Source organism: Corvus kubaryi, unplaced genomic scaffold (assembly GCF_017639235.1).
Source record: "Corvus kubaryi isolate FWS band 111438036 unplaced genomic scaffold, C.kubaryi_AGA036_p1.0 132, whole genome shotgun sequence".
Taxonomy (NCBI): Eukaryota; Metazoa; Chordata; class Aves; order Passeriformes; family Corvidae; genus Corvus; species Corvus kubaryi.
Window position 1 is genome coordinate 4,759,301 of NW_024580666.1, and position 24,613 is coordinate 4,783,913.

General features: G+C 42.1%; 2 protein-coding genes across 3 annotated transcripts; both read left to right on the forward strand.

Moving 5' to 3' along the window:
* The first annotated feature begins 1,060 nt into the window (after window positions 1-1,060).
* LOC121665779 (myosin regulatory light chain 2, smooth muscle minor isoform) lies at window positions 1,061-8,380 on the forward strand. Of its 2 annotated transcripts, XM_042030552.1 has the most exons (5): window positions 1,061-1,161; window positions 2,063-2,096; window positions 6,261-6,458; window positions 6,644-6,805; window positions 7,880-8,380. In XM_042030552.1, exons 3-5 carry the CDS (start codon window positions 6,275-6,277, stop codon window positions 8,050-8,052), a joined length of 519 nt encoding a protein of 172 aa, XP_041886486.1. In that variant the 5' UTR covers window positions 1,061-1,161; window positions 2,063-2,096; window positions 6,261-6,274; the 3' UTR covers window positions 8,053-8,380. The 2 variants fall into 2 exon arrangements, with proteins under 2 accessions (XP_041886486.1, XP_041886478.1); XM_042030544.1 differs by lacking the exons at window positions 1,061-1,161; window positions 2,063-2,096 and adding an exon at window positions 4,558-4,789.
* A 9,776-nt stretch (window positions 8,381-18,156) lies between these two features.
* Window positions 18,157-23,548, forward strand: LOC121665791 (myosin regulatory light chain 2, smooth muscle minor isoform-like). The gene is made up of 4 exons (XM_042030566.1): window positions 18,157-18,227; window positions 18,488-18,686; window positions 18,872-19,033; window positions 22,746-23,548. Exons 2-4 carry the CDS (start codon window positions 18,503-18,505, stop codon window positions 22,916-22,918), a joined length of 519 nt encoding a protein of 172 aa, XP_041886500.1. The 5' UTR covers window positions 18,157-18,227; window positions 18,488-18,502; the 3' UTR covers window positions 22,919-23,548.
* Window positions 23,549-24,613: the final 1,065 nt, after the last annotated feature.

Genomic DNA, 24,613 nt, shown 5'->3' on the forward strand with positions numbered 1-24,613 from the left:
GGTGGTCACAACTTTAAGTGGCTTAGAGAATTGTCCATATTCAAACTGGCCAGCTGATAGGTTCTATCAGTTCCCAGAGGAAGCTGTAAGCACCCCTTAGCAAGGACGTCCCTTCCGGGACTATGCTTGCTAACCTATGACAGGCTGCAAAGTTCATCCAGAGACTGGAGCATCTCTCCTGTGAGGAAAGGCTGAGGGAGCTGGGCCTGTTCAGCTTCGACAAGAAATAACTGAGAGGGGACCTTATCAATGTCCGTATCTGAAAGGAGGGTGTCAAGAGAACGGAGGCGGCTCTTGTCGGTGCTGACAAGGAATAAGATGTATTGGAAGTGCCGCCTGAATGAGGAAGAACTTCTTTACTGTGTGACCACACACTGAAACAGGCAGCCCAGACAGGGCGTGCAGTCTCCCTCACTGGAGATATTCAAGAGCTGTCTGGATGCAATCCTGTGCCATGTGCTTGAGCGGAGAGGTCAGACCAGATCTCCCACTGTGGTCCCTCCCAACCTGACCCATCCTGCGGCTCTGTGATTCTGTGTTACCGGCTCCCGCCCCGCCCCGCCCCGCGCTGCCCCGAACAGTCACAAGCAGCTGGGAACGGGGCACCGGCAGCCCCCATTGCACAGAGCCCCTCGGGAATGCGGCGCAGGAGGCCGAAACACGGCTCTGGCGGCGCCGGAGGCCTGAGGGACGCGCACCCAGCGGCGAGCCCCGGGGCGGGGCGGGGCGAGCGGGTGAGGCCCCGCCCCCCTGCGCGAGCAGGAAACTCCCGCCGTTGCCTTACAAGGGCAGGCGCGCAGCTCCCTCCGCCCCTCGCCCTTGGAATGCGGTGACCACACCGCGCTGCACCAACGCCTCAGCGGGACAGGGGGGACGACACACACAGGGCAGAGGGGCTGAGCTCGGGGCTCTGACTTTCTCCTGCAAGGAAGGCAAAGACCACAGGGAAGGAACGCGAAGCACGCGCGCCACCGCGGGTCCTCTCCTCGACACGGGTCGTGGCGCCTGGCGGCCGAAGCGATGAGCCATGCCGCCACCTCCCCCTCATGCGCGGATGGTCTCGCCCACAGCTTCCTTCCTGCTCGGCGGGGCGGTGGCCGCTCCGCTCTCCGGAAGTGTCTCTCTAGCCGCTCCCCGACCGGGACCGTCTCCCGCCGCCGGGTGAGTCGGGGGGCTTCGCCCGCTGCCCGCAGGGCCTGGGGCTGGAGGGTGGTGGGGTGGGGGCGTCCCCGGGCCGCAGGTCGCCTGCGGAGCCAGAGTCGCTTGCGGCGTCGCCCGCCGCTGGGGCAGCTCCCCTCGGGCCTCGTCCCGGTGCTGCTGCTCTTGACGGGGATCCGCCCTGCGGGCTGGGGCCGGGGGAGACCCCGGCTCCGGGCCCCTTGACCCCGTCCTGTGAGCCGGGCAGGGCCCGGTGCGACGGGGATGATGCCCGCGGGGACGAGCTGCATTTCATGCATCATTGCAGGGAATTGTATTAAAAGATACTATTTGTCTCCCTTGCTTGGAAGGGTTCGGCTGCCTCCCGGCCACATCGAGCCCTCTGCGGGTGTTTCCTCGGCTTTGTTAGAGCACGGGAAGGGTAGGGCTAGGAGGTGCTGCGGTCGGAAGAGGGTGAGGTAGTGGGACTGGGTCTGTCTCTTCCTGTGCGTGTTTTGGAATAACTATAGCCGCACAGGGGACTGCGTGCAGTGGTTCCCGGGCTCTCAGAATCACAGAATCAATCAGTTGGAAAAGACTTCTGAAATCATCCAGTCCAACCTGTGACCGACCACCATGTGAATTGGACCATGGCACCGAGCGCACGTCCGGTCTTCACTTAAACACCTCCAGGGACGGTGACTCCACCACCTCCCTGGGCAGCCCAGTCCAATGTCTAATCACCCTTTCTGCGAAGAAATTCTTCCTAATGTCCAGCCTAAACCCGGCGCAGTTTAAGACTGTCCTCTCATCCTATCGCTTGCTGCTTGGGAGAAGAGGCCGATTCCCACTAGGCTACACCCTCCTTTCAGTTGTTTGTAGAGAGCGATAAGGTCACCTCTGAGCCTCTTTTTCTCCTTTGCAGACAGACTGTTGACTCGCTGGCGCTGGATTTTGAGGTAAGTGGTTTTGAGAAACTTGCTAGTGAGGAGTGTGTTAGAGTGGCTTTTAGGACTGGGTGGGACAGCGTAGGGTTTGGTTTTTGCTCGTTTGCTATTATGAAGTGTAATCTGCTCTTTATTGAGCCTTGACACAGATCTGCTGGAGAGCACCTTGCTCTTATCTCTTCCTGTTGCCGCCCAGATTGTGAGGGATGTGTGACTGTATGTGATGCTGTAATTGACTATGTGGACAGAATGTGGGATTTAGCTTTGAGGTTGACTTTTGAGTTTGATGTTCTGTCTCAGTTAGTTTAGAGATTTCCTTGGCTATGGGTTGTGGGGATTTATTGTGTGGTGGTTTGGTTTTTTTGAATGACAGATACTGCAATTATTACAATATTCACAATGTTGAAACATGAGAGTGTTTTCCAAAGCATAACTTTTGGTCACTGCTTCTGAACAGGTCCAGCTTAAACCACTGTTAGTGGGTTGTAAATTTTCACAGCTTATTGCCTGGCTCAAAATTTTTAGTTGCCCAGGTTTTTTGTCTCCCAAGGGTTTATCATTTTCCCAGAGGAAGGGACCACAGGATGACTATCTGCGCTTCTGTAGTTTGATATCCACTGTTGTTGCTTGACTGAGCAATAGACAGTACAGGCAGCACAAAGCAGCACCACTACCTATTTATTATTTTTTTAATATGTGAAAATCTTCCTAAAGGAAGGTTATATTTTCAGAAATATCTTATGGTGTGTCTCACAGGTAAGGTCCTACATTTGAAGTTTCTTGGACAGCTTCCAAAACAAGGCCCAGACCATTCAGAGTATCAGCATAGTATTAAACAACAGGGACTAAACCTGCATGTCATGACTTGCACTACCTAATGTGAAGTATTCCCACTTTTTATCTACTGAAATTCTATTTGCAGCCTCTACTAACCCTATTTCAATTATAAAAGCATTGGCTTAGGTGTGGATCTTTTTGTTGGGTCTTGGTTGGCTGGTTTGGGGGGCTTTTTTGGTGGTGGGTGGTTTTTTTGTTTTGTTTGTTTGGTTTTGTTTTGGTTTTTTTTTTTTTGTTTAATGACTTGGTGAATTTATCAGGTTAAATTCTACTTTCTCTAAAATTAGGGGTCTGATGCTTGACTCAAATGAGCTTAGCTCTGGCTCGTTACATCATTCACTGTTATACAGAGAGATAACACAAAGTGCAAATACTTTTGGAACTTTTAAATCATAAATTGATCTCTTTGGCTAACTGTATTGATGGCTGGTTTTCTGAACATGTTTCAAAATGTACCACCCTCTTTCTAACAGAGATTCCTGGAGCTGAGTGCAGTGTTTCAGGCATAGCTGCACCAAACCTGTGCTGAAAGGCACTGCAGTCCTGTGAGATCTGATGTTTCTCTGTGGCTAGGCTGACAGCTCTTTGGGACTGGAGGAATTCCCAAGCCTGGTTCAGAGAAACTTAGAAAATAGTAATGCAAGCATTGGCACTTTTTTCATTTGTTCTAGTAAAATATACTCTGATAGGTCAATCTTCTGAACAGAGTTAAAAAGAATGTGTTGGCAGTCTGCTTTTACCTCCTCTTGCTTAGGATTGAGTTTAGGGGAGAGAATTGCAGTAGTGACTTGCTGGGAGTACTGCCTTTGCAACATTGATGCCTTTTCATTGGTCTTAAAATTACAGGCCAGACACAGATGATAAAAAGGGATTGCCTTTATTAGGATCCTTATGGTGCACAGCACGCTGGATGAAAAAGCGCTGAAGATGCACACTGTAACATAAAGGGAGTACAGTTTTAGATGTTCAGCAAATTAGCGTAACTGACAAGAATCCCCAGTTAGAGACATAGGTGATGAGGTAATTCCCCCCTGGTTCTACCCTCTTCTGAACCCCCTCCCCCTTTAGACAGGAACTAAACTTTGTTTATGAAAAAGTGTCTCGGGAAGCTGTTTTGACCTCAGTTCCCCAAAGAATCCAGCCTTGGACCCCCAGGCCTTGGAGCTGTTGGGGAATGTATTTTGTAAAATGTTAGCTACGAATAGGCTATGGAGCTACAAATATATATGTAAAGAATATAGGGAATATATAAAAGCAAAAAGGCAAAAATCAATTCACTTGGCATGAGCACATGCAAAGTAAACTTTTTTGTTTACTTTGAATGGGTCATATTCTCAAAACTGCATTATTTCAGAGAAGAGTTATTAAAAGATACTGTTTGACTCTATTTTGAGTAGTGGAACTCTTAATCAATAATCCAGAGTTAAGCAGAAGCTTGCCTGAGGGTTTTTACAGAGGTAAGAAAACCACGGAAGTTATGCACAACCCTTGGCTGCAGCTTGAAAGCAAACTACCTTTGTTGTCAGCTGTATACATAAATATCTTGATGTCAAGAGTTCACATTTATTTGTTGCAGTGTTGTGGAGGCCAGACATCTCGGGTAGCTCGTGGTTAGTGAGTGCAATGAAGAGAACGTCTGCATTGCTGAGCGATGCGCAGTTGCATTTCAGGGCTATTTTTAGTTCGAGACATAATGGTTTGTTTTTTACGTCAGAAGAACGTTGTAGATGCACGATTTAAAAGTGTGGAATTAGCAGGGGAAGTCAGTAGCTGTCTGTGTGGACAGACTGAGAGGGACGTAACCATGGAATTTCCTTTTATGCTCCAGATGCTTGGTACACCCTGTCAGGTATCTAATACAAAGCAAGGTAAAATGTCTTTCCTTTTAGTTAAACAAACCAAATACTAGCTGCTTTTTGCCTGCATATTGGGTTGGTTGTGTAAGGGAGTTACTTTGCTTAATTTTACTCCCTTTTTTTTATGGGTGAATCCCAGTTAGTGACTTCAGTCTTACTTTTTGGGAGTCTAAGCATACTCTTATCTTTGAGCAAACTATCTGAGAAACAGAACTGTGCTATGACTCTGATTAGCATTGCATTTCTGACTAGATAATTTGTTTCTAAGTTATAAAACTAATACTTAGTGTAAATTTCAGAATACTGATATTCTTGCAATTACAGGTGAAGCTTAAATACGTCTTCTGTCAAGAGACATTTGCTACAGGTGCTTTCAGTAAAAATTCAGAATCAAGGGTGGAAGGAATCTGGTTTGCATAACACTTTGAGCATAATAAAGGATTATAGCAGTATGGATTACACTTCAGTTTTAGCTAATGCAAGCAGAGGTTGTGAGACTTTTGGAAACAACATTAAAGAGGGTCTAACTTTGATCCAAAAGCAATATTGAGGGCTTTGTGTTTGCCTTTCAGTGAATGACTCAGCTTTTTGAGTTTGTACTGTCATACGTTTAGTTAGAACACTACATGTATCTTCCCAGCTAAATAGATTCAGTTAACTTAAAAGCTTCATTTCTTCCCTGAGTGTGTTAGTGTTATAATCTACCATGTTTATTTCTTCATTTGACAGCTTCAGGGGAAACAATGACATTGGTATACCTGTGATATGTGAAAATGTATAAAAATATATAAATGTTTCTAAGGGTTGGTACATTAAAAGAAACAGTCTTCACATTTTTGTAGCTATTATGCCAGTAATTAATTTAAAAGAGAGTATGCTGGCATTTGCATGTGTTGTGTAGTACTTACACTGTGTAGGGAATAGCAATGTGAAGCTTCTGAACCAAGTCAGTGTTCTCAGTTTCTCAAAGGCAGCTATTCTAACAAAATGCTATTCAGCACCTAAAACACATTTTTTCCCTCCAAAATGTTAGTTTATCATACTGTCTGATCTATTTAACCACTGTGCTAGTTTAGCAGCACATATCCTTATATGTGGTACGTCAACAGTGCCTCCCAAACTCCTCAGTATATACTCTTAATTTGTGGAAGATGCAGGTGGAGTGTTGAATTGGCAATGCAAACACTTTGTGAGTCTCATTTCAAGAGCTATGATTTGATTTTGGTTTTTTAATGTAGCGTGCTATTGGCCTGCAGTGCCAATAGGCCCCTGAATGAAGTCCCTGAATTTTCAAAGACATTATGCTTTAATAGCAAGTGAAGTCTGAATGAAAGAAAATGGAGCAGGAGATACCGAAGTAAATGTGCACTTTGGGGTATATGCCGATAACATGAAACTTGATGTCCCTATACCCATCCTTCCCCCAAGGACTTGTAATGTGGTTTAATAAGGCTAAATCTTGGATATGTTTCTGTCTCCTTAGAACCAACAGCCACCATGTCTAGCAAAAGGGCAAAGACAAAGACCACCAAGAAGCGCCCTCAGCGCGCCACTTCCAATGTATTTGCCATGTTCGATCAGTCGCAGATCCAGGAATTCAAGGAGGCCTTCAACATGATCGACCAGAACAGGGACGGCTTCATTGACAAAGAGGACTTGCACGACATGCTCGCCTCCCTTGGTAATGTCCCTTTGCTCTTGATGCTTGCCAAGCGAATTTGTGGTGTAAAAATCAAAATGCTGAGTTTGGCATATGAGAGGTGTCTCAGTTTGTATTAATGCTCCTTTTGTATTAACACTCAGTTTGTACTGACATGACTTTTTCAATTGGAAAGCTAAGCCAAGTATGAATCCCTTTATTTGTAGGAAAGAATCCAACGGATGAATACCTGGATGCCATGATGAATGAGGCTCCAGGCCCCATCAACTTCACGATGTTCCTCACGATGTTTGGTGAGAAGTTAAATGGCACCGACCCGGAAGATGTAATCAGGAATGCTTTTGCTTGCTTTGATGAAGAAGCAACAGGTACATGGATGAAACAACAGAGTATATGTATTATTTCTACTTACTTTTATAACAATAAATTCTTGTGTTCATAGAAGCGGTGATGAATTTTTTAACTTGAAAAATTTTAATTTCTGCAGACTAAAAATCATGCCTGTATCCTCACCTGCTAAGTTTACCTTTTCAATCTCTGTAAAAATTTCAAATTTCTGGCAGTTCAGTTCTGTTGTTCAAGACAGGAGAAGGTATAAAAGCTGCTGATTGGGGACTAGGGCCTTAATTTATTCCTAACTTAAAATTCACCTCTGAGGCCACTTTTATGAGGGGAATCATTGTTTTCAAAGCTGTTGTGCTTTTATGAAGAACTTGTGAGCTGTTACACTTTTATGAAGAACTTGTTTTCTGTCAGCAACTTGTATCCACCTTTCCTCTGTTAAGCTGCACTAAAAGAAGAAGAAAATGAATGCAAGAAAATTCTTGTGTGACTCACAGTGCTGATAGAAGCAACCACAAGTTAGACAAGCCCGTTTGTTTAATAAACAATGCCAAAAATTTATTCTTTGCAACCAGTAAATCTGAGTTTTACCCTGGTTTAAGATCAATTTGAAATGTTGTAAACTTTCCTGTGTTTCATGCCCTTGTTGAGTGTTAGTAGTCAAGTTCCATGACTTTTTTTTTTTTTTTTTTTTTTTTTTGGTGGTTTTCAATAGGAATGCTCAAGGCAAACTGTTCCCCTTTGTGATTTTTTAAATGCAGAGTTGCTAGAAGGCTCTTTGTACTACTGGGAGTGTAGCCCTGCTGTAGGGAAGGATGTCCAGTATGAATACTTACAAATTTTTATATTTGGAACAGCAGAGGGAAATCATAAAATGGTCTTCACTTGAAGTAGTGGGACCTTTCAAACTAAGATGCCTGGTTTGATTGAATCCTTGTAATTGGCAGTTTTAGTAATAGTCTTTAATGGCGTTGTTTTCATTTGGCAGACAAGGACTGTAAGTATCTTTAATTGAGGGAAAGAACTCAAAGAAATTATCACCCATGTATTAGCAGATAAATGTAAAAACTCCTCTTCTGCCCTCCTGCACTGTGCTCCAGGGTTCATCCAAGAAGACTACCTGCGGGAGCTGCTGACCACGATGGGAGACAGGTTCACGGATGAGGAGGTGGATGAGCTGTATAGAGAGGCCCCCATCGACAAAAAGGGCAACTTCAACTACATCGAATTCACGCGCATCCTGAAACACGGAGCGAAAGACAAGGATGACTGAGCAAATCCCTGGATACCTGCGGATTATCTCAACTCTTACGTTTCTTTTTAACGGTTTCTTCCTGATAGAACTTGTTGCATGCATTTAGCTCCAAAGCTTTTGTCTTTTTCAATATATTTATCTATTCCAGGCCGTTTAGGCACATTTGCACCTGTAATCAGACTGGAAGCGGGGAAAATATTGTGAGGGAAAGGCTACAGGACAAACATTCCCTGGAGTTGATAGTCCAGGAAAATAATCTCAATGTTTCTGGTTTTGCTGGATTTTTACATTTTTGTAATAAATGCCATTTTGAAATAAAGATTGCTATATAGATAAAATACCTCAATATCTTTTGTGAAGAATGACATTTCTATTACACATTTACAAAAGCAGGTGTGTTCACTGTATTTTTCTTGCAGTTGCAAGTCAAGCTAGAAAATTCATTTTCGTAGTGTTTTGTTCAGTGTCACAGGGTTCTGAAATGCTCCTAGCAGCATCTGCTGGCATCTTTAAAAATGCAGCTGCAGAAGTCTTTCATCTCAGGTTTTTGAAGTGGGATCTGACTACTGTGTGAGTAGTTAACCAAAGAAGTCGTTAGGGAAGACTGTTAAAACTGCCTCATGGCCAGCAAGGAACATCTGATTCTTAAGCAGATACCATGCCCAGCTTTTGCATCCTTTTAATACTGATGGGTTTTCTAGCAGTACTTTCATGTCAAAACTGTGCATTCTTTCTTAGCTAAGTCTTTATGCTGGCAGTAAATGGGAATTAGGCATATTTTTTGCCTTCTGCTGAAGGCTTCTGCAAAGGAATCCGTGCTGGCACTAATTAACAGCAATACATGGCCAGAAAACTTAAATAAAGCTTTATTTTTCTACACCTAATTAATTTGCATGTGAGAATGTGAGTCAAGTCGTTCTGAGAATTAAGTTGGTAAAACCCTACAGGTCCTGAAGTTGCTCTCACTTTTTAAAATACATCTTCCTCAGCTATATTGGTAAGATGGCTTTTAACCAAGCACAGTCTTTCAGACCCAGTTGTGCTGCTGTTGTCTCAAATACAAAGAAAAGGGAAAGATTGTTCTGTTCGTTCTTAGTATGATGATGCTCTTCTGTGTGCCTCATTCTCTTGGCTACTGCAAGTTAGAAAGCAGAAGGAGAATTTACTTTGCCTATGTATTTATCAGTTAAAATAATGACCTGTTATCCAGAAAGCTTGCTCTCAGCTATATCACACGACTTAAGACCCCAAGGAGTAGGAATTGAGCACAAAGGATTGTAAAGGCTCTGACAGCTTATTCTGCAAGGTGGGTTTGTCTCATTTTGTGTGTAGTAGCATGAAGGCTTGGTTACTTAATATTGCTTGTGTTCCCCTATGGCAACTCTGAAAAATACTCTGGCTTCAGGTTTGTAAATAACTTGACAACGTATACTCAGTAGGCGGACTATTTTTTTATTCCAGGGTGTTTTTTTCCACTTACAGGCTTAATTAAAATTGAGTTTTTAACCATTCTTTTCCCAGTTCTGTGTTTTAGCTGCTAACAAACTTAGCCTCAGTTTTTCTTTTTCTCCTACCCACGTTATGTTCTACACTACTTCAGGTTGCCACAGCTGCTCCTTTTTTTGAAAGTTTTGTTTTTAACTATCTTGGTGCTCTTCAGTAATGGCTGCTGAGGTATTTCTCCATATGACACCTGCAAGGTTCTAGTAAGTAGTTTACGAGTATGCATGGAAGTTTTCACCAGCAGTGCCCATGTGCCAAAGACAAGAGAGTGGAGATTTAGGAAACACTGTCTTGTTGAAATGTTGCTATGAAACATTAGGCTGGAGAACAAGTTATGCTGTCACTTCTTTAGACTAATCCTGTCACCTCTGTGCAATTCAATACTGTGTGCATACATGCAAGCAGCCTGCACAAAGGACAGATGTAAGATATTATTTTTTCCTTTGAGTGTCTAAATGGTGTTAACATTCAGAGATCAGTTTACTTCTGTTAGAACACTGGATCCCTAAACCCTTCTTTTCCTGATCCTGTTTTCTCTGTAAATGTTAGGTGCTGGTATGTTACACTGAGTAAGTGGCAGATGTGCCAGCTGGATTTTTCTTGCTGGAAGTAGTGATCTAAAAATCGTAAATATGAGCTACTTAGAAGTGAACCTAGCATCCTCCTTGAGAGGAAATTGTCCACTTCAAAAATACTCTCTACTGCTGCTCTCGCTTTCTGAGCAGCCAGCTGAAATGTGGGGTGTAGCTGTTTTTTGCCTTGTCGGTCTTGGATGCTCCCTCTGAGTAGAGGGTGAGATGGAGCTGTACTCATGTAAAGATACCTACCCAGGAAGATGTGTTACTGAGAAAGAATATCCAAGAATGTTTGAGTATAATGACAACCTTTCAAGTTCCAGTTTCCCTGTTTGTTTTTTTTTTATTGCAGGACACCAGTTAACCTGCAAGTGGGGATAAACCTCTTAACCACTGAGAGGCTACAAAGCCAACAGCCCCTGCCAGGAGACCATATAAGAGCATCAGATGTTTTTTGTAGCTAGCCAGGGCGGAATGTGACAGCTGAGGTTGCGTGCCGAGGGCTGTAGGGATGTGTCATCAATAATTCACTTCTAAAAATAAAAATAACTTTGGTCACTGAAACAGCTTAAAATTCTGATGACTTAGCCTTAGCATTTTGCAGCCAAAATCTCAGAACCTAATCTTCTCTCCCTCGGGGTTCATATATAACAGTCTCCAAGTTCTACACCAGATTAAGCTTATGATTAAAAACTATTTTCATAGTCTCATGCACACATTTAATAGTCTTACAGCCACAGGGATCTGTAATGCCCCGTGAAGCACTACTGAAAAGCAGTGATTTATTTTACATGACCCACTTACCCTGTTCTAAGGCTACACATGCAGAGGTCAAAATGAAGCCAAAGAGCTACTGAGGCTGCACAAGAAACCTCCAAAGAGGACCACGTTTGTGTCGAGTGCTGCCAGGGGCTGTCTGCCTGCTGCCTTTTCTTCTCCCCTCTGTTGCTGGAGATAAAGGTGATGTGCAACATTTTACACTTGTTTCTGCTTGTTATTTAAGCAAATAAACCCATCTTTATGGCACAGTGATCAGATGACCGAAGCATTTCACATCATGAAAGCAGCTTGTTACACTAGCTCAGCAGCTAAGGGATGTCACAGAGGTGGTATCCCTACACTCTGGAGCAAGGATCTGTTTCACTGCTGACCTAGGGACTATCTTTAGATCGCTTGTTTCTAGGATCACTGTCGTATCTGGAGAAATGAATCCAGCACGGCAGCCCCATCCTGGCACAGGGCATCACTAACAGCATGCCTTTGTGTCCTGACACCTGCATTCGATCCAAAAGCTGGAAAATATCTGAAATCTTGTCATCACATGTTTCTCGTGGTCTTTTCTTGTCTGAAGTGTTATTAATCTATTATTTGGGATATTCCTGGGGATTTTCAAACAACAACAAATGCAAAGGCATTCAGACAATGTAAATCCAAATAACCGGTGAGTAACAATCAAAGTATAGTCAAGAACATTTTAGATATCAGCAGTTAATCCTCCACTGGTACTGCTTATGCACCCATGCTCCTATTTTGGCTTCTTACTTAATTTTTCAAAACCCTACTGTCATTTTTAGATAACTTCCTCCTTTGAAAAATGATTTAGGATTACAGTAACTCAGAAACACTATTGCAGAAACTAGGAACAATACAGAGGCAAAAAGTAAATGCCTCTCAAAATGCAGCTTAAAATTATCATGAAATACTGAAAAGTAATACTGGGGGGGAAAAAAAACCCTCCACACAGCTCTTTTTTGTTTTTGTGCTCTGAGCAGCAACTCCTCAGAGATCACTGTTTTCCCAAACCTTTGATATACTAGATAGTAAACTTTCCACCTTAAAAAAAAAAAAAAAAAAAAAAAAAAAAAAAAAAAAAAAAAAAGATAAAAAATCAAAGGTGGCAGCACATGGTTGCTTTTCCTACTTTTCTCTGCAGCCCATGGGTAAAACACTGCCAAGGAATGTTTTCACCCCAGAAGTGTGATATTCCCTGGAGATCATACATAATAGGCCCTGCATCACAGGACTTCAGGGGTCAGGCAGTTTGTATCGATGTAATAAATCTGAGGGAAGATGTTTACATGATTCTCAGCAGCATGAACTTAACAGGAGAGCAGGAAATCAAACTGGCCTCCTGGAAAATCCCAACTGCTTGCTGCGTGCAGACTCCCCTGCCATGCAGCTGTGATTCAGTCCCTTAGTAAAGCAGCCTTGCACTTTGATAAAGCTTGAAAAGTCAGTTACAAATACTACAGGATTAGGCAGGTCGAGACTGACTTTAATATGGGTGCCTAAAGGAGGAGATGATGGCAGTAGCAGTCATTTTAGCATCCTTGTAAATTGCTCAGTTTTGCAAGGTTTATTTAATCCTTAATCCTCACTCTGACTATTTTAGGGTATCACTAAATATTGAACTAGGCTTTGGTTTGCTTTTTAATTATGAATAATGGGGAGTTAAAAGACAGTATTTCACAACAATTTCCAGCCTGTGCCAAGCATAGTCAAGTGAGTGGGTGTAAACTGAGGCCTGCAAGACCTGTCTTAGTATGTGCTAAAGTAGAGCTGGCATCAGACACGAGTTGCTCGAACCTTGACTTGGCCTTGTATCTCACAGACACTGGGGTTTTTCCCTCTTTTGAGTTCTTCCTTAAATGTGAGCTAAACATTTCTAATGCAAAAGGTTTAATAGTGGTAACATATTCCCATCCCATGAGAATTATGTTGATTTTGAAATTGCTCCACCAGCCAACCAAACTGGCAGAGGCATCAGCTGATAAGAAAACTGATAACAGCTTACTTTTCATGCCAAACAACCGACTAAATGTGCTGCTTCTTGTTTTCTGGGTACGTTTTAAAACACTATTTTAGACCTTCAGCCAAGCATTGAGCACATTTCATTTTCTTCCATATTTGTACATACACATTGTCAGATAGATACAAACTCTTAACAAAAGGAGAGGGCACATATGTACATCCTTAGGTTCAGCAGAATTAATTACATTTGTTTGAAAGATTGGAGGCCTTCAGCTCTCCTTATTAAGAATACCCATCAACATTTATTTTTGCATTTCAGTTTTCGACTTTATGGAATCACAGTGTCTGGCAATACTCCTGATTAAAACTAGTGCAGAAAGAGCTGAAAACTCCACAAAGACTTGGCTAGAATTGTTGCAACTTATCGACTATGATAAAAAACAAGGGAAGGACATACAGCACAAGTGGCAGTACAGTGACTTTGATCATAGAAAACAGGGAACAAAAACCCAGCAGAAATCAACAGCCCAACAGCCAAAAATGTACTTTTCAATGCTTAGTTGGAGTTTTTAATTTGTGTTCTTCAAGTATAAAGCACTTTGGACCTGGGAATGCAAGGAGTACTGTGTCTGCTGAGTAAAGTCCCTCAGTACTCTCTCAAACACGTGTCAGTGCCCACTCATATAGTGAGTGAGATGCAGTTTTAAATAAATATATCGAGGTTTGTTTTCTTGTGTTTATAACATTTCACAGACTGACTGCATTTTATTTATGTTCCATTAAATTTCTCTGCGTTATCCTTTGACCTGCTATTATTGTCTTACAATGCTCTAGAGAACTCATGTTTTTGCCTCTTCCTCAGCCATGGACACTGGAAGTTGCTAGAAAGTCAAAACAGTGCTAATTTTAATTTTCAGTATGGAGAAAGAACATCTCTTTCTTCTATAGGCTCCACTACGTTCTCTGAGAGCCTTTATTTTTCACACTTCAGCATCCACCCTGTGGCAGGGACCACCTGGGAAAGCAGTAACCATTTTTATTCATGAGGTCATTGAATGCAAACAGGGAATAACTTGCAGTCTGAGGCCCTCCAAGAGACCCAAGTGAAGACACATGTTCAGAATCACTTCTTTAACTCATGACTCCTCAAATGTTTTCCCCTTGGATCACAGCACTGGAGTTATTTTTGGAGAAATTCCAGAAAACTTTGTGACACTCTCAGCATCTCAAAAAGAGTGACTGTCACTCTGACTGATACTGCACTGCACTTGGTATAGCTTGACAGAGGCAACAGATGCCAGCTGGAATCAGGGACGAAGGGGTGGAAAGGCAGAAGGATGAGCCAAAATACCAGGTGAAGCAGCTGACAGACAAAATGCTTCTATTAAATGATAGTTTAGACCTAGAACTTGGATATATTTGACTCTGCTATCAATACTTAATCTCTGTAATTAACATTTGTTGAACAGCGATAATATGCTCAGAAAAAAAAATCTCCTAACTGCAAAACCTTCCACTCAACTTTCACACAATTTTAATTCTTAATGTGGAAATCACACATCTGCTTTTTCATCTAGTCTCTCTTTTCAGACCCTTTTGTTTCTTATGCACATCCTCAGCCTGACTTCTGTGATGACCAAGGGTATGAAATGGCTTCTGGACAAGAAAAATTACCTAAGCGGGACTCTCTGCAACAGCTGGTGGAACACACAAGAGCTTCCTAGAAGCAAAAGTAACACAAAAGAGGTGGACACACCATTCAGCCTTAGTATTTCTTCCAATACAAAGTCTAGAGCATAGAATAAACATTGGATTAGGTCAAGATTAGTAAACTGCAGTTGTTCATGTAACAAATAGCAACCTTGCAAAGGGCTCTGAAAACACCAGCAGAGCATATTGTGGATGCTAAATGTACACCAAGTCAAGGATTACATATTAAGCAAGTTCATGAAAGAAGCTCATTGTGGGTTACTAAATACCACATCTGGCTCAGGGTAGCTTATCCCTCCATGAACTAAAATAGTAGATATTGGGAGAGCATTCTGGGTAGATATCATAGGCTACCCTGATTCTTATTCTTCCCTAAATACCAGCACAGGCCATTGCTGCTGCCCGCCCCTCAAGAACAGGCTAAAAGCACCCAGCATGCTTTCCTCCAGAAAGAACAGGAGGTATAGAGAGAGATTTTTTTTTTTTAAATACGATTCCAAGTTTTGGGTAAAAAAATCCAAAACAATAAACCTCTCCAGTGACCTGGTAGGGAAGACCTCATAGCATTTATTATTTCTTGAAGGCATCCAAAAACCAAGTAGACACATCCCGGTGGTGCTCCAACCCAGAAATGGAAAGAGCAGCTGCTGGGCTTCCCCATCCCCAGTCTCAAGAATTTTTTTGCCAAGACTTTGCTCCCTGCCTTCCACATCCAGAATCCACATCTCTTTGCAGCTGAGCGCACTGATCTAGGCAGACTTTTACAGTGAGCCAGTGCAGCCATTCCTGTAAAGTTAATTAGATTCACAAAGAAACATCATATGACACAGACTGATTCTGCTTCATTAAGCAACCAAGTTAACCACAAATATTTGCACTGTCATTGTAACTCAGCAGAGGTGGGGAAATAGAATCATAGAATTGCTGAAGTTGGAACATACCTCTAAGATCATCGAGTTCAACTGTTCATGGAGAGAGTTAAATGAAAGGAGGGAAAAGATTTGCTGTAACTTACTTACTGTCTGTAGCAGTCATAAAAAGTATGAAACACATAATTTTGAAGGTTTTTTGACAAATCAAAGAAAACAAGCATTTCAATGGCACCAAAGGATTTGAGTATTTTAGACAGAAAGGATAGGAACAATTCATACATTTTGCTTAAAAAGGTTTTTTTCTTAAATAAGACTGACATAAATGAGAAAGGAGAAGGGAGTATGAATGAAAGAAGAAGAAAGAAGAAAAAATGAAGAGTTAAGAGCTCAGCATTTTTTTTTATACCATCTTTTCAGAAAGGATCATTTCTATTCTGAATGCTTGATGCACAGCTCTCAGGAAGCACCACACTCACAAAAAAGACCCTTATTTTTTTTCCTTTTCAACATTTATGTCAATGAGTTAAAGAGCTATCCTCCAAATATTATAGAAGGCAAAACAAATCTCCTTTTTTTTCCCTTTAAATTTCTTTTATTGCTGTGATGAATGCTGTAATCAAATAAATTACTTAGATTTACATTGAAGAGGAAATAGTCTGCCTGTAGGAACTGCTTCTCATTTCACCATGATGCAACAAATTGGAGACCAAAGGTTAAGAGAGAGACACAGAGTGACATGCAATTTTGTCATTAAGAGCTGATCTCATACTGGGCAAGTAATATTAGTGTACCTATCCCCATATCTGCATTAGTTAAATGCTGAGAACAACATCCATGGTGACAGGTATCATGTAACACCCTTTTAATAGCATGGAAAACAATACAAGACAGACTAGCATGTTTGCAGTAGTTCAATTTAAAGTAACTGATGAAACAAGTTTAGATCAAGAGATCAGATAATGTTTCATAATTAAATTTCAACACACAGTTCAGTTGTTGAACATTATCATGAAGTATTTTATTAACTCTCTTAATATCTTGATATTTCTGCTGCTTTTCTGCCCACTCATACTTTGCATGTAATTATCTTGAAACTATGTGCCATTACTAGTAAGAAGAGAATTTTTTATCCAAAACTTATTCCATTAATAGGCTTTCAATTTAGCAAAATTTAATCTTAGTTTCTATTTCACTTTGAGACAAACTTTAGAAGAGTGATATTAAAATTCATTGGGGAAGCATTATAAGCTAATTAGGCCAAATTCTCAGCCCTCATGAAATAACTTCTGATTTGAGAAGAGAGCAGGGAAAGAGAGTTGGGCCTCTTGGCAATTAAAACGTCTCCCTTCAATTTTGAGACTGCAACCTCTGGATTACATATTAGATTATATGTTAATTTCAGTAGGTCCAGTGCCTAAATGTAGTTCATTTAAATTTATAAATATAATTAATAATTTCAGCAAAAGCCTGTGTGTCTTATTTTTTCCTTTGACAGAATGACCAAGGTTGGAAGGGACCTTTAAGATCATCTAGTCCAACCATCAACCCAGCACCACCACAATCCCCAAGTGCCACATCCAGACACCTCTTGAACACCTCCAGAGATGGTGACTCCACCACAATCCTCCTTGGGTGACTTACTCCGATGCCTGGCCAATGCCTTTCCTCCTTAAGAGCTCTTGTTTTCCAAGACACAGCCTGTACACCAACAGAGCCGGCAGCAGGAAGGAGGGGGATTCAAGGAATGATGATCTGGAAGCGGAGCTTTCCCATCTGACTGTTTCAGGACCTTTTTGTGCACTAAACAACAGTTTTCTTGAAGCCCAAGCTATTTATGTGGGATTTCAACAAGCCAAATGGGAATAAGTATTCCCTTCAGAATATTTCAAAAATGTACAAGTGGGCTAAAGCCGAACTGCTTCTCAAGCAATTTCAGATCCCATCCTCCTCGACTAAAACTAGCTTGTACCCGAATTTATTTGAGATCCTACATCAAATGACGAATGGAAAAATAAGTGTCATCCTTTTCCATTAAGAAAATATATGCAAAAAAAAAATTTTAAAAAATCCTCCCAGGAGCCTTACAGTGTATGGCTGCGAGAGGCATTAAGCCCTGCTCCTGCGGGAGCACTCAGTTAGAAGACTTTACGATGCAATCTGGAATTCTTCTGAGCCCTCAAGCGAAACAGGAGGAAGACTGAAGGTAAGGATAACACCTCACACCTGCTAATCCGGGCAGGACATCCCCGCAGGATGAGGAGGCTTCGTTCACCTCCCCGATGCGGCACCACCATGTGAACCTGGGGACGCACCGGCTCCAGGAGCACGGAACGGAGCTCCACCTTCAGCGTGCAGAGTTTTTAGGTGTACAAAAGAAGAACCCCGCGGGAAGCTCTCGGTGACCCGCAGAAGCCCTCCCGAGCTCCGCTCCCACAGGCTGTCTCCATCCCTGCCCTGCAGGCGGCGCCCGGGCCCCAGCGCCGGCGGCAGCGAGTTCCCCCGGGATGCGCCAACGCGGCCGAGGCGGGGGGCGCATGGAAGCGGCCGAGGGGCCGTGCCGAGCCGGCCGCCGCCCAGGGCAGCCGGGGCGGGCTGCGATCCCTAAGGAAAATCCCCGGCTGCCGTCTCGCTGCCCTCCCGCCGCCTCTCCTGGCGCTTGTCCCCACCCGCGGCCCGGGAGCGCGATGGTTTCTCCAGGAAGCGCTGGAGCATCCGCCGGCGCCGGGGCCGCTTCCTGCCTTCCGCGTCTGTTCCTTACCGGGTCCCCGCAGCCACCGCCGGCGTAAGAGACCTTTGAAGACTAAAATTTAAGTTAATTTACGTCTTATAATAATGACTTTTTTTTTGGTTTATGAGTCTGTCTTTCATTTATCCATAGTCTCTTCTTCTCTTTTTCCCTTCTTGAAAATACTAGGGAACTACGTTATGATGAGAGGAAATGGGAGTGCGTTAGAGGCGCACTTTACCATTAACCATAGTACTTCTTCCTTTAAGTCCTAACTCTGATCTTATTGCATTTACTGTATTTCCTTCTCTCTCTAGTGTCCAAAAATCAACATGTCTAGCAAAAAGGCAAAGACAAAGACCACCAAGAAGCGCCCTCAGCGCGCCACTTCCAATGTATTTGCCATGTTCGATCAGTCGCAGATCCAGGAATTCAAGGAGGCCTTCAACATGATCGACCAGAACAGGGACGGCTTCATTGACAAAGAGGACTTGCACGACATGCTCGCCTCCCTTGGTAATGTCCCTTTGCTCTTGATGCTTGCCAAGCGAATTTGTGGTGTAAAAATCAAAATGCTGAGTTTGGCATATGAGAGGTGTCTCAGTTTGTATTAATGCTCCTTTTGTATTAACGCTCAGTTTGTACTGACATGACTTTTTCAATTGGAAAGCTAAGCCAAGTATGAATCCCTTTCTTTGTAGGAAAGAATCCAACGGATGAATACCTGGATGCCATGATGAATGAGGCTCCAGGCCCCATCAACTTCACGATGTTCCTCACGATGTTTGGTGAGAAGTTAAATGGCACCGACCCGGAGGATGTAATCAGGAATGCTTTTGCTTGCTTTGATGAAGAAGCAACAGGTACATGGGTGCAACTCAGCTGCTTGGCAGGGATATGGCTGGGGTTTTATGTTGTTTATTTCGGTTTCTAAACAGTATGCTGATTTTTGCACCTTTATAAATTAAGTATGAGATGGTAATCCTAGATGGCATATTCTACTAAGTAATGAGAAATTGGCTTATTACAGGGTGAGAGTAAAACCTGTCTGGCTGTTCTGTGTCAGTACGGAGGACTAGTAGGACTGTTCTTCTGTGAGGCTTTGAAGAAGAGTGTTTTAACTGGGCAGTGTGTATGTTCCCCAAAATGTAAAACAAGATGTATTTGCTCTAAGATAAGGAATTCACATCAGTAGTGTGTGATTTTCTGTGGCATTGAAAAGGTAATGATCTGTTATACAATTGGGTTTGTCTCCCCTCTGCAGTAGGTCTGAGATGCATCTGAATAATTCTTCAGATGTTTAATATTTCAAGACAGGCTGTCAAGATTCCATAAACTCTTTTGAACCCTTATCTGGCTGAGTGTTCTTTATGGCTCTGTGGACAAATGTTGTGCCCTCACCTGCAGCTCAGTTTGCTTTCAGATTGCAGGAAGGGCTGCAGCCTTAGTGGTCTAAAGGTAAAAACCGGGTGGGGTGTAGAAGACAGAAATGACAGATTGGACTGACTTGCAAAGCAAAATGAAGGGAAAGAGTAAAACACAAGAGCTCAGCTTTACTATATCAGACTTCCATGGTTGTGCCTATAATCTTGAGGTTAGAGTTTATGCTTTTATTTATTCACCTAGGCTAAGATTCCTGAGAAGTGTATAGTAACTGGGGACGAATCCATAGGGCAGTCCTGTGGAATTACAGAGTACCGGTGCTTTGATACGTTGTGAACTTGTCTTACTAGCTCACATTGAAATTATGTAGCCTCTGTACCAGAGACGACACTGCATCTGTATCTTTCCTCACAACTTTCCACTGCAATATTTTTATTTAACCAGTCGATATATCCTCTGAATCTTTCAAAGGATATTGTTCCGTCTCATCAGCTATTTTCAGTCTGTGTATTTTTAGCACCTTTTGCCTTTTCAAAGAGCATCCCCTTCCTGCTGAGGTGTAGGTAAACAGGCTTTCTGTTGGAAAGGCCTTTTCAAATGTTAATCGACTTCCTCCCTCTCAAGGGAAATCTCTTTACCATCTCCTAGAGAAGGAGGTTTTGTTAGTGGGTTAATTATTTTCTCTCCACAGGTAGTCTGACTCACTATGCTACAGGGTTGTTTTCATGTGCACCAAAACAAGAGTCTGTGAATTACAATATAGAGAAAATGGTTGTGCTACCAGTTCTTTAGAACAGAAACCTTCTGTGTAGGTGTAAACAATAAGTGACTAGTTTGGGCACCCATATACTGATAAGATTGATTTTAATATCTTTTAGCTCTGTGTGGTAAATGTTTTAGTCTAGTCCTACGATGATTTGAGGATAATAGTTTGTTGTGCATGCAGTCTGTTTTGTGTCTTATGCCACCCTCAAATTTTAACCAGAAAACATGTGAGATAGTTATGCTGTTTTATTGAGTTTTGATTCATAATAGTCAAAATGAAGTCTTCAAAATAGTGTCTGATGTATTTGTACAACCCACGTTATGTTAATCCTTTATTAGTTTTATCCTCTGATTTGGCTTCTGATCCATTTGTTCCTTTTAAAAACATACAAGACCATATCCAGCTATGTCAAACTACTTTTTTTTCCATTGCATGGTTCCCACATGTGTGTTTGTTATGGGCCTGATTTTCTAGCTCTACATCAGTGTAGGTCTTCTAAAAGGGAGTAACACAAATCAGATACTATATATGAGGATAAGGTAGCCACACTCATTGGGTTTTCCTTACATTTCCTATATTGCTGGCCTGGTTGGATATGTTGCTTCAGCATTACTATCACATGTAGTACTATGGAATTGGTATAAAAGTTGGATCTGTCTGCATTTGGAGTATTTTTTATTTGCTTTTTGATCCTGCCTTGTCATCTGCTTTGTGCTGCCTGCAACAGGCTGAATCTTAAGTTTTGCTTCATTTATTTGTTACTCCCCATTCACACTGAAGCCCTGGAAAGGAGAGGAGCCCTGTTTGCTTTACAGTTCGCTGCTGATAAAACTTGTGGTATATCCCTAGTCTGGCAGCTCAGTTCAGTGTTTAAACACCTAGCTATTCAGACAGGAGCAATTAAGTCCTTGAGGCTAAACTTGCAGCACCAAAGGCCTTGCATTCTTTGAATACTAATCCTTGTGTCATCTCTCATCACTGCTTGGTCTCTGTAGGACAGCAGAAATAGAGTCTAATCTGTTTAGCTGCCTTTTTCCTCTTCTTTACACCCATCTGCAAAGAGACAACTCCAAGGTTTGACCTGATAAGGATGCGCCTGGCTAACTGAACATTCTCCCTACTTTTGAAGTAGAAGATTGCTGCTAGCCTTCTTCATCTGGAGTCAGTAGCCAAGGGCTGGTCTACCCTGGGATATGATGCTGTTTTCATTAGCATATGTTGTCCCTTCCCCCAGCATACACCAACCCTCGTGCTAATTTGTCATGCTCATTGACTGCTTTTTGGTCCCCTGTTCCCTGTTTGGTTTTGTCTCACTAATGAACTCTGTTTGCTTAAGTTATTCAACTCTCTTTCCAAAGCAGAATTTTTTTAAAATCACATTCTAATTGAATCTACATCAGTTGATGTGGGTGTCTGCATATGATTTCCAGCTGTTCCACAGAGTTTATGCATCTTCTTTTTGGAGCCTACTTCTACCTAATGTGTTCTGTTATTGATACTTCTCCAACTAAAGTCCAATAACCAATTTCTTTCTCAAATGAAGCAACTATTGTGCTGCTCAAGGAATGGCTGGTTTTATTTCAGCATTTAGCAGTTTCTGTATTCTACTGTCTACCTTTTGTTATGCATGTTCCTTTTTTCATCTCTAAATTTTCCTGTAATAATTTGGCAACTGGTGGTTCTGCCCATCTGTTAAAATGGAATTAGCAGAAGATACCTAGAAACTGCTCCTTTTTATATCTTTGTTAACTTCCTCAAAAGTCTTCTGCTCTTTTAGCATAAAATAAATAATACATCCTTCTCTTTTTTACTGGGTTCTCCACCTTTACCTCTCCACCATAAACATTCTTCCTGCCTCCTGAGGTAACTTGCTCAGTCCTGCCTGAAAGTCTCTTCTGTTATAAACTCCTTCCCTGGACACTTGCCAGGAGTTCACTGTATCTACATAAACTGCCTCCAGCAACAGTGTTGTGCAGCGCTGAAGAGCCAGAGTGGTTATTTAGTCCCCAGGGGAAAGTAGTTTAGAGAGGATGTGCAAATTTATCTAATTAAGTCAAGAAAAATATAGTTCATTTAAGAGAATTGCTTGTATAATGTAGACTAGCAGTGACAGGAACTTGTTTTTCCACTCTGAGCCGTTGAAGATCAGTAGATGGAAATAAGTGTTATACCACAGCAGGTCAGGCTCTGTCTTCAAAAATCTGTATGAAATGCATTAAACTTCCTGTCCCTCTGCACTCAAGGAATTTCTTTAGAATTCAGTTAAGGAAGTTGTTTGGGGCTTTCTGTGCAGATGCAAGTGTAATATATTATGTGCTGCACTGGTTAATTGCCTGTCAGTTGGCATGTCTGTGCTGCTGCTTTAGGAGCCCCGGCTAAGAGGCTCGGCCTCCCTTTTGCGTTTCTCTCTTCACGTCTCATTCCAGGGTTCATCCAAGAAGACTACCTGCGGGAGCTGCTGACCACGATGGGAGACAGGTTCACGGATGAGGAGGTGGATGAGCTGTACAGAGAGGCCCCCATCGACAAAAAGGGCAACTTCAACTACATCGAATTCACGCGCATCCTGAAACACGGAGCGAAAGACAAGGATGACTGAGCAAATCCCTGGATACCTGCAGATAGCGCCTTTAATTTGTTTTTTCTTCTCACTAATTTTATTTCTCAGGATCTGTTTTTTCCATTTTTTCTTGTTGGGACCTTTTGCATATACTTTTAGCACTGCAGCTTCTTCCTGTGTGGATCCTAAGGCTGCTCAGGCACACCTGCACCTGTGTAATAAGACGGGAAAGTGGCAGGGGGAGAGAGGACAGCTTACAGTGATAGAGGTTGAGGGACAAAGATCAGAGAGTGTGGAGGCCCGGGTAAAAATGTCAGTGCTACTCATCCTAGCTAGATTAATTTTACATTTTTAATGATCATTTTTCAAATAAATCACTGTTTTGCTAAGTGCATAATTAAAATTTTCATGCTAGAAGTATAGTGCTTCTCTAATGATACCTGTAAATATTTTTGCAACTGTACACAGTCGTGTTGTTATCTATTTTTGCCTTAAAAATGATGCATAAGTCACTTAAGCATACTGATGTTTGTACTTCAGCAACTGAGGATTTCACCTGCTACTGTGAGCACACAAAATGAAGAAGAAATTCCCATCCTTCGAATTTTAGTGTATAGTTAATTAATCATTTCTGTCCCAAGACTTGCACATTAAACATTTTAAATCTTATGGATGTAGTTGAGCATGTATTTTAGCACCTCAGTGCCTCCATTTCTGGACACTGAGTACTATATTAATAGTACTTTTAAAAAACTTAAAATGTGAATCCTAGTGTTTTCTTTAAAACAAGATGTCATATATGGGTAGAGTTGCTTGAGTGATCCTTCTTACCAGATCTGTGAGGCTGCCAATATTGAATTATTGACATTTCATTGCAACCATTTATTTATTTATTTTACCTTTCTATCTTTTTTCCAAAACACAGTAAGAACAGGGTTGGATGAAGAAGGAAGGTATCCTGTCTCTGTCCTTTTGTTTTTCTGTCTGAAAATGTTATTCTTGGTTTCTAAATGAAACAATATACACTGTACTTTTAAGATCTCCTGCTGAGAGTGGTGCTTTGGGTGTGTGAGGCTGAGGCATTCCTTTTTGTTCCATTTCTCATAGTTGCATCTGCTATAGTTTTTGTGGTATGGAAGGCATGGCAGATTTGCTACAGTGTTCTGAAGCAATTTTGCCATAATCAGACCACAAGCATTTGTGGTCCTGGGGTTTTTTTGTCTTGAGAGGAAGGATGATCAGGGGTGCTTCTGACACTTCTAGGAATTACATTGTTAATCCCTTCAGAATTTACGTTACAAAATTAAGAAAAGTCATTTGGCTGGAGCATTTTGCTATTTCTTGGTAGGCTGCTATTGCGAACTGAACTTTTAAGAAATGTCACTAGATGACAGTGATTAAAGCTCTGAAGCTCCTGCTCTACCTCAGTCCCAGTGAGCTTTGCCAAGGCGTGGGAGCTGTGTACACAGGGAATGACCTGCTCCTGCTGACTGCGGGCCTGTACGAAGAGCTTGGAAAAGCAGAGAGGGGGGGAAAGGTGCTGAACGGAATCAGAAGAAATCCAAACTGTTCACAAATATTTTGCCTTGGTTGCTGCTGGTTTTTTTTGTTTGTTTGTTTGTTTGTTTTTTTAATACTTACATTTGCAGAAGGCAGCGATTAAAAACTCGAACAAGAACTTTTGTAAGCTATCGGTGAAACTAGTACCGATTTTCACGCTTCTGAAGGGGGCGA

Coding starts and splice junctions, on each gene's coding strand:
- LOC121665791 (XM_042030566.1), top strand. CDS start 18,503: ATGTCTAGCAAAAAGGCAAAGACAAAGACCACCAAGAAGCGCCCTCAG. Junction 18,687..18,871: donor CGACATGCTCGCCTCCCTTG/GTAATGTCCCTT, acceptor CTTTCTTTGTAG/GAAAGAATCCAACGGATGAA. Junction 19,034..22,745: donor CTTTGATGAAGAAGCAACAG/GTACATGGGTGC, acceptor GTCTCATTCCAG/GGTTCATCCAAGAAGACTAC.
- LOC121665779 (XM_042030544.1), top strand. CDS start 4,573: ATGCGCAGTTGCATTTCAGGGCTATTTTTAGTTCGAGACATAATGGTT. Junction 4,790..6,260: donor GGTATCTAATACAAAGCAAG/GTAAAATGTCTT, acceptor CTGTCTCCTTAG/AACCAACAGCCACCATGTCT. Junction 6,459..6,643: donor CGACATGCTCGCCTCCCTTG/GTAATGTCCCTT, acceptor CTTTATTTGTAG/GAAAGAATCCAACGGATGAA.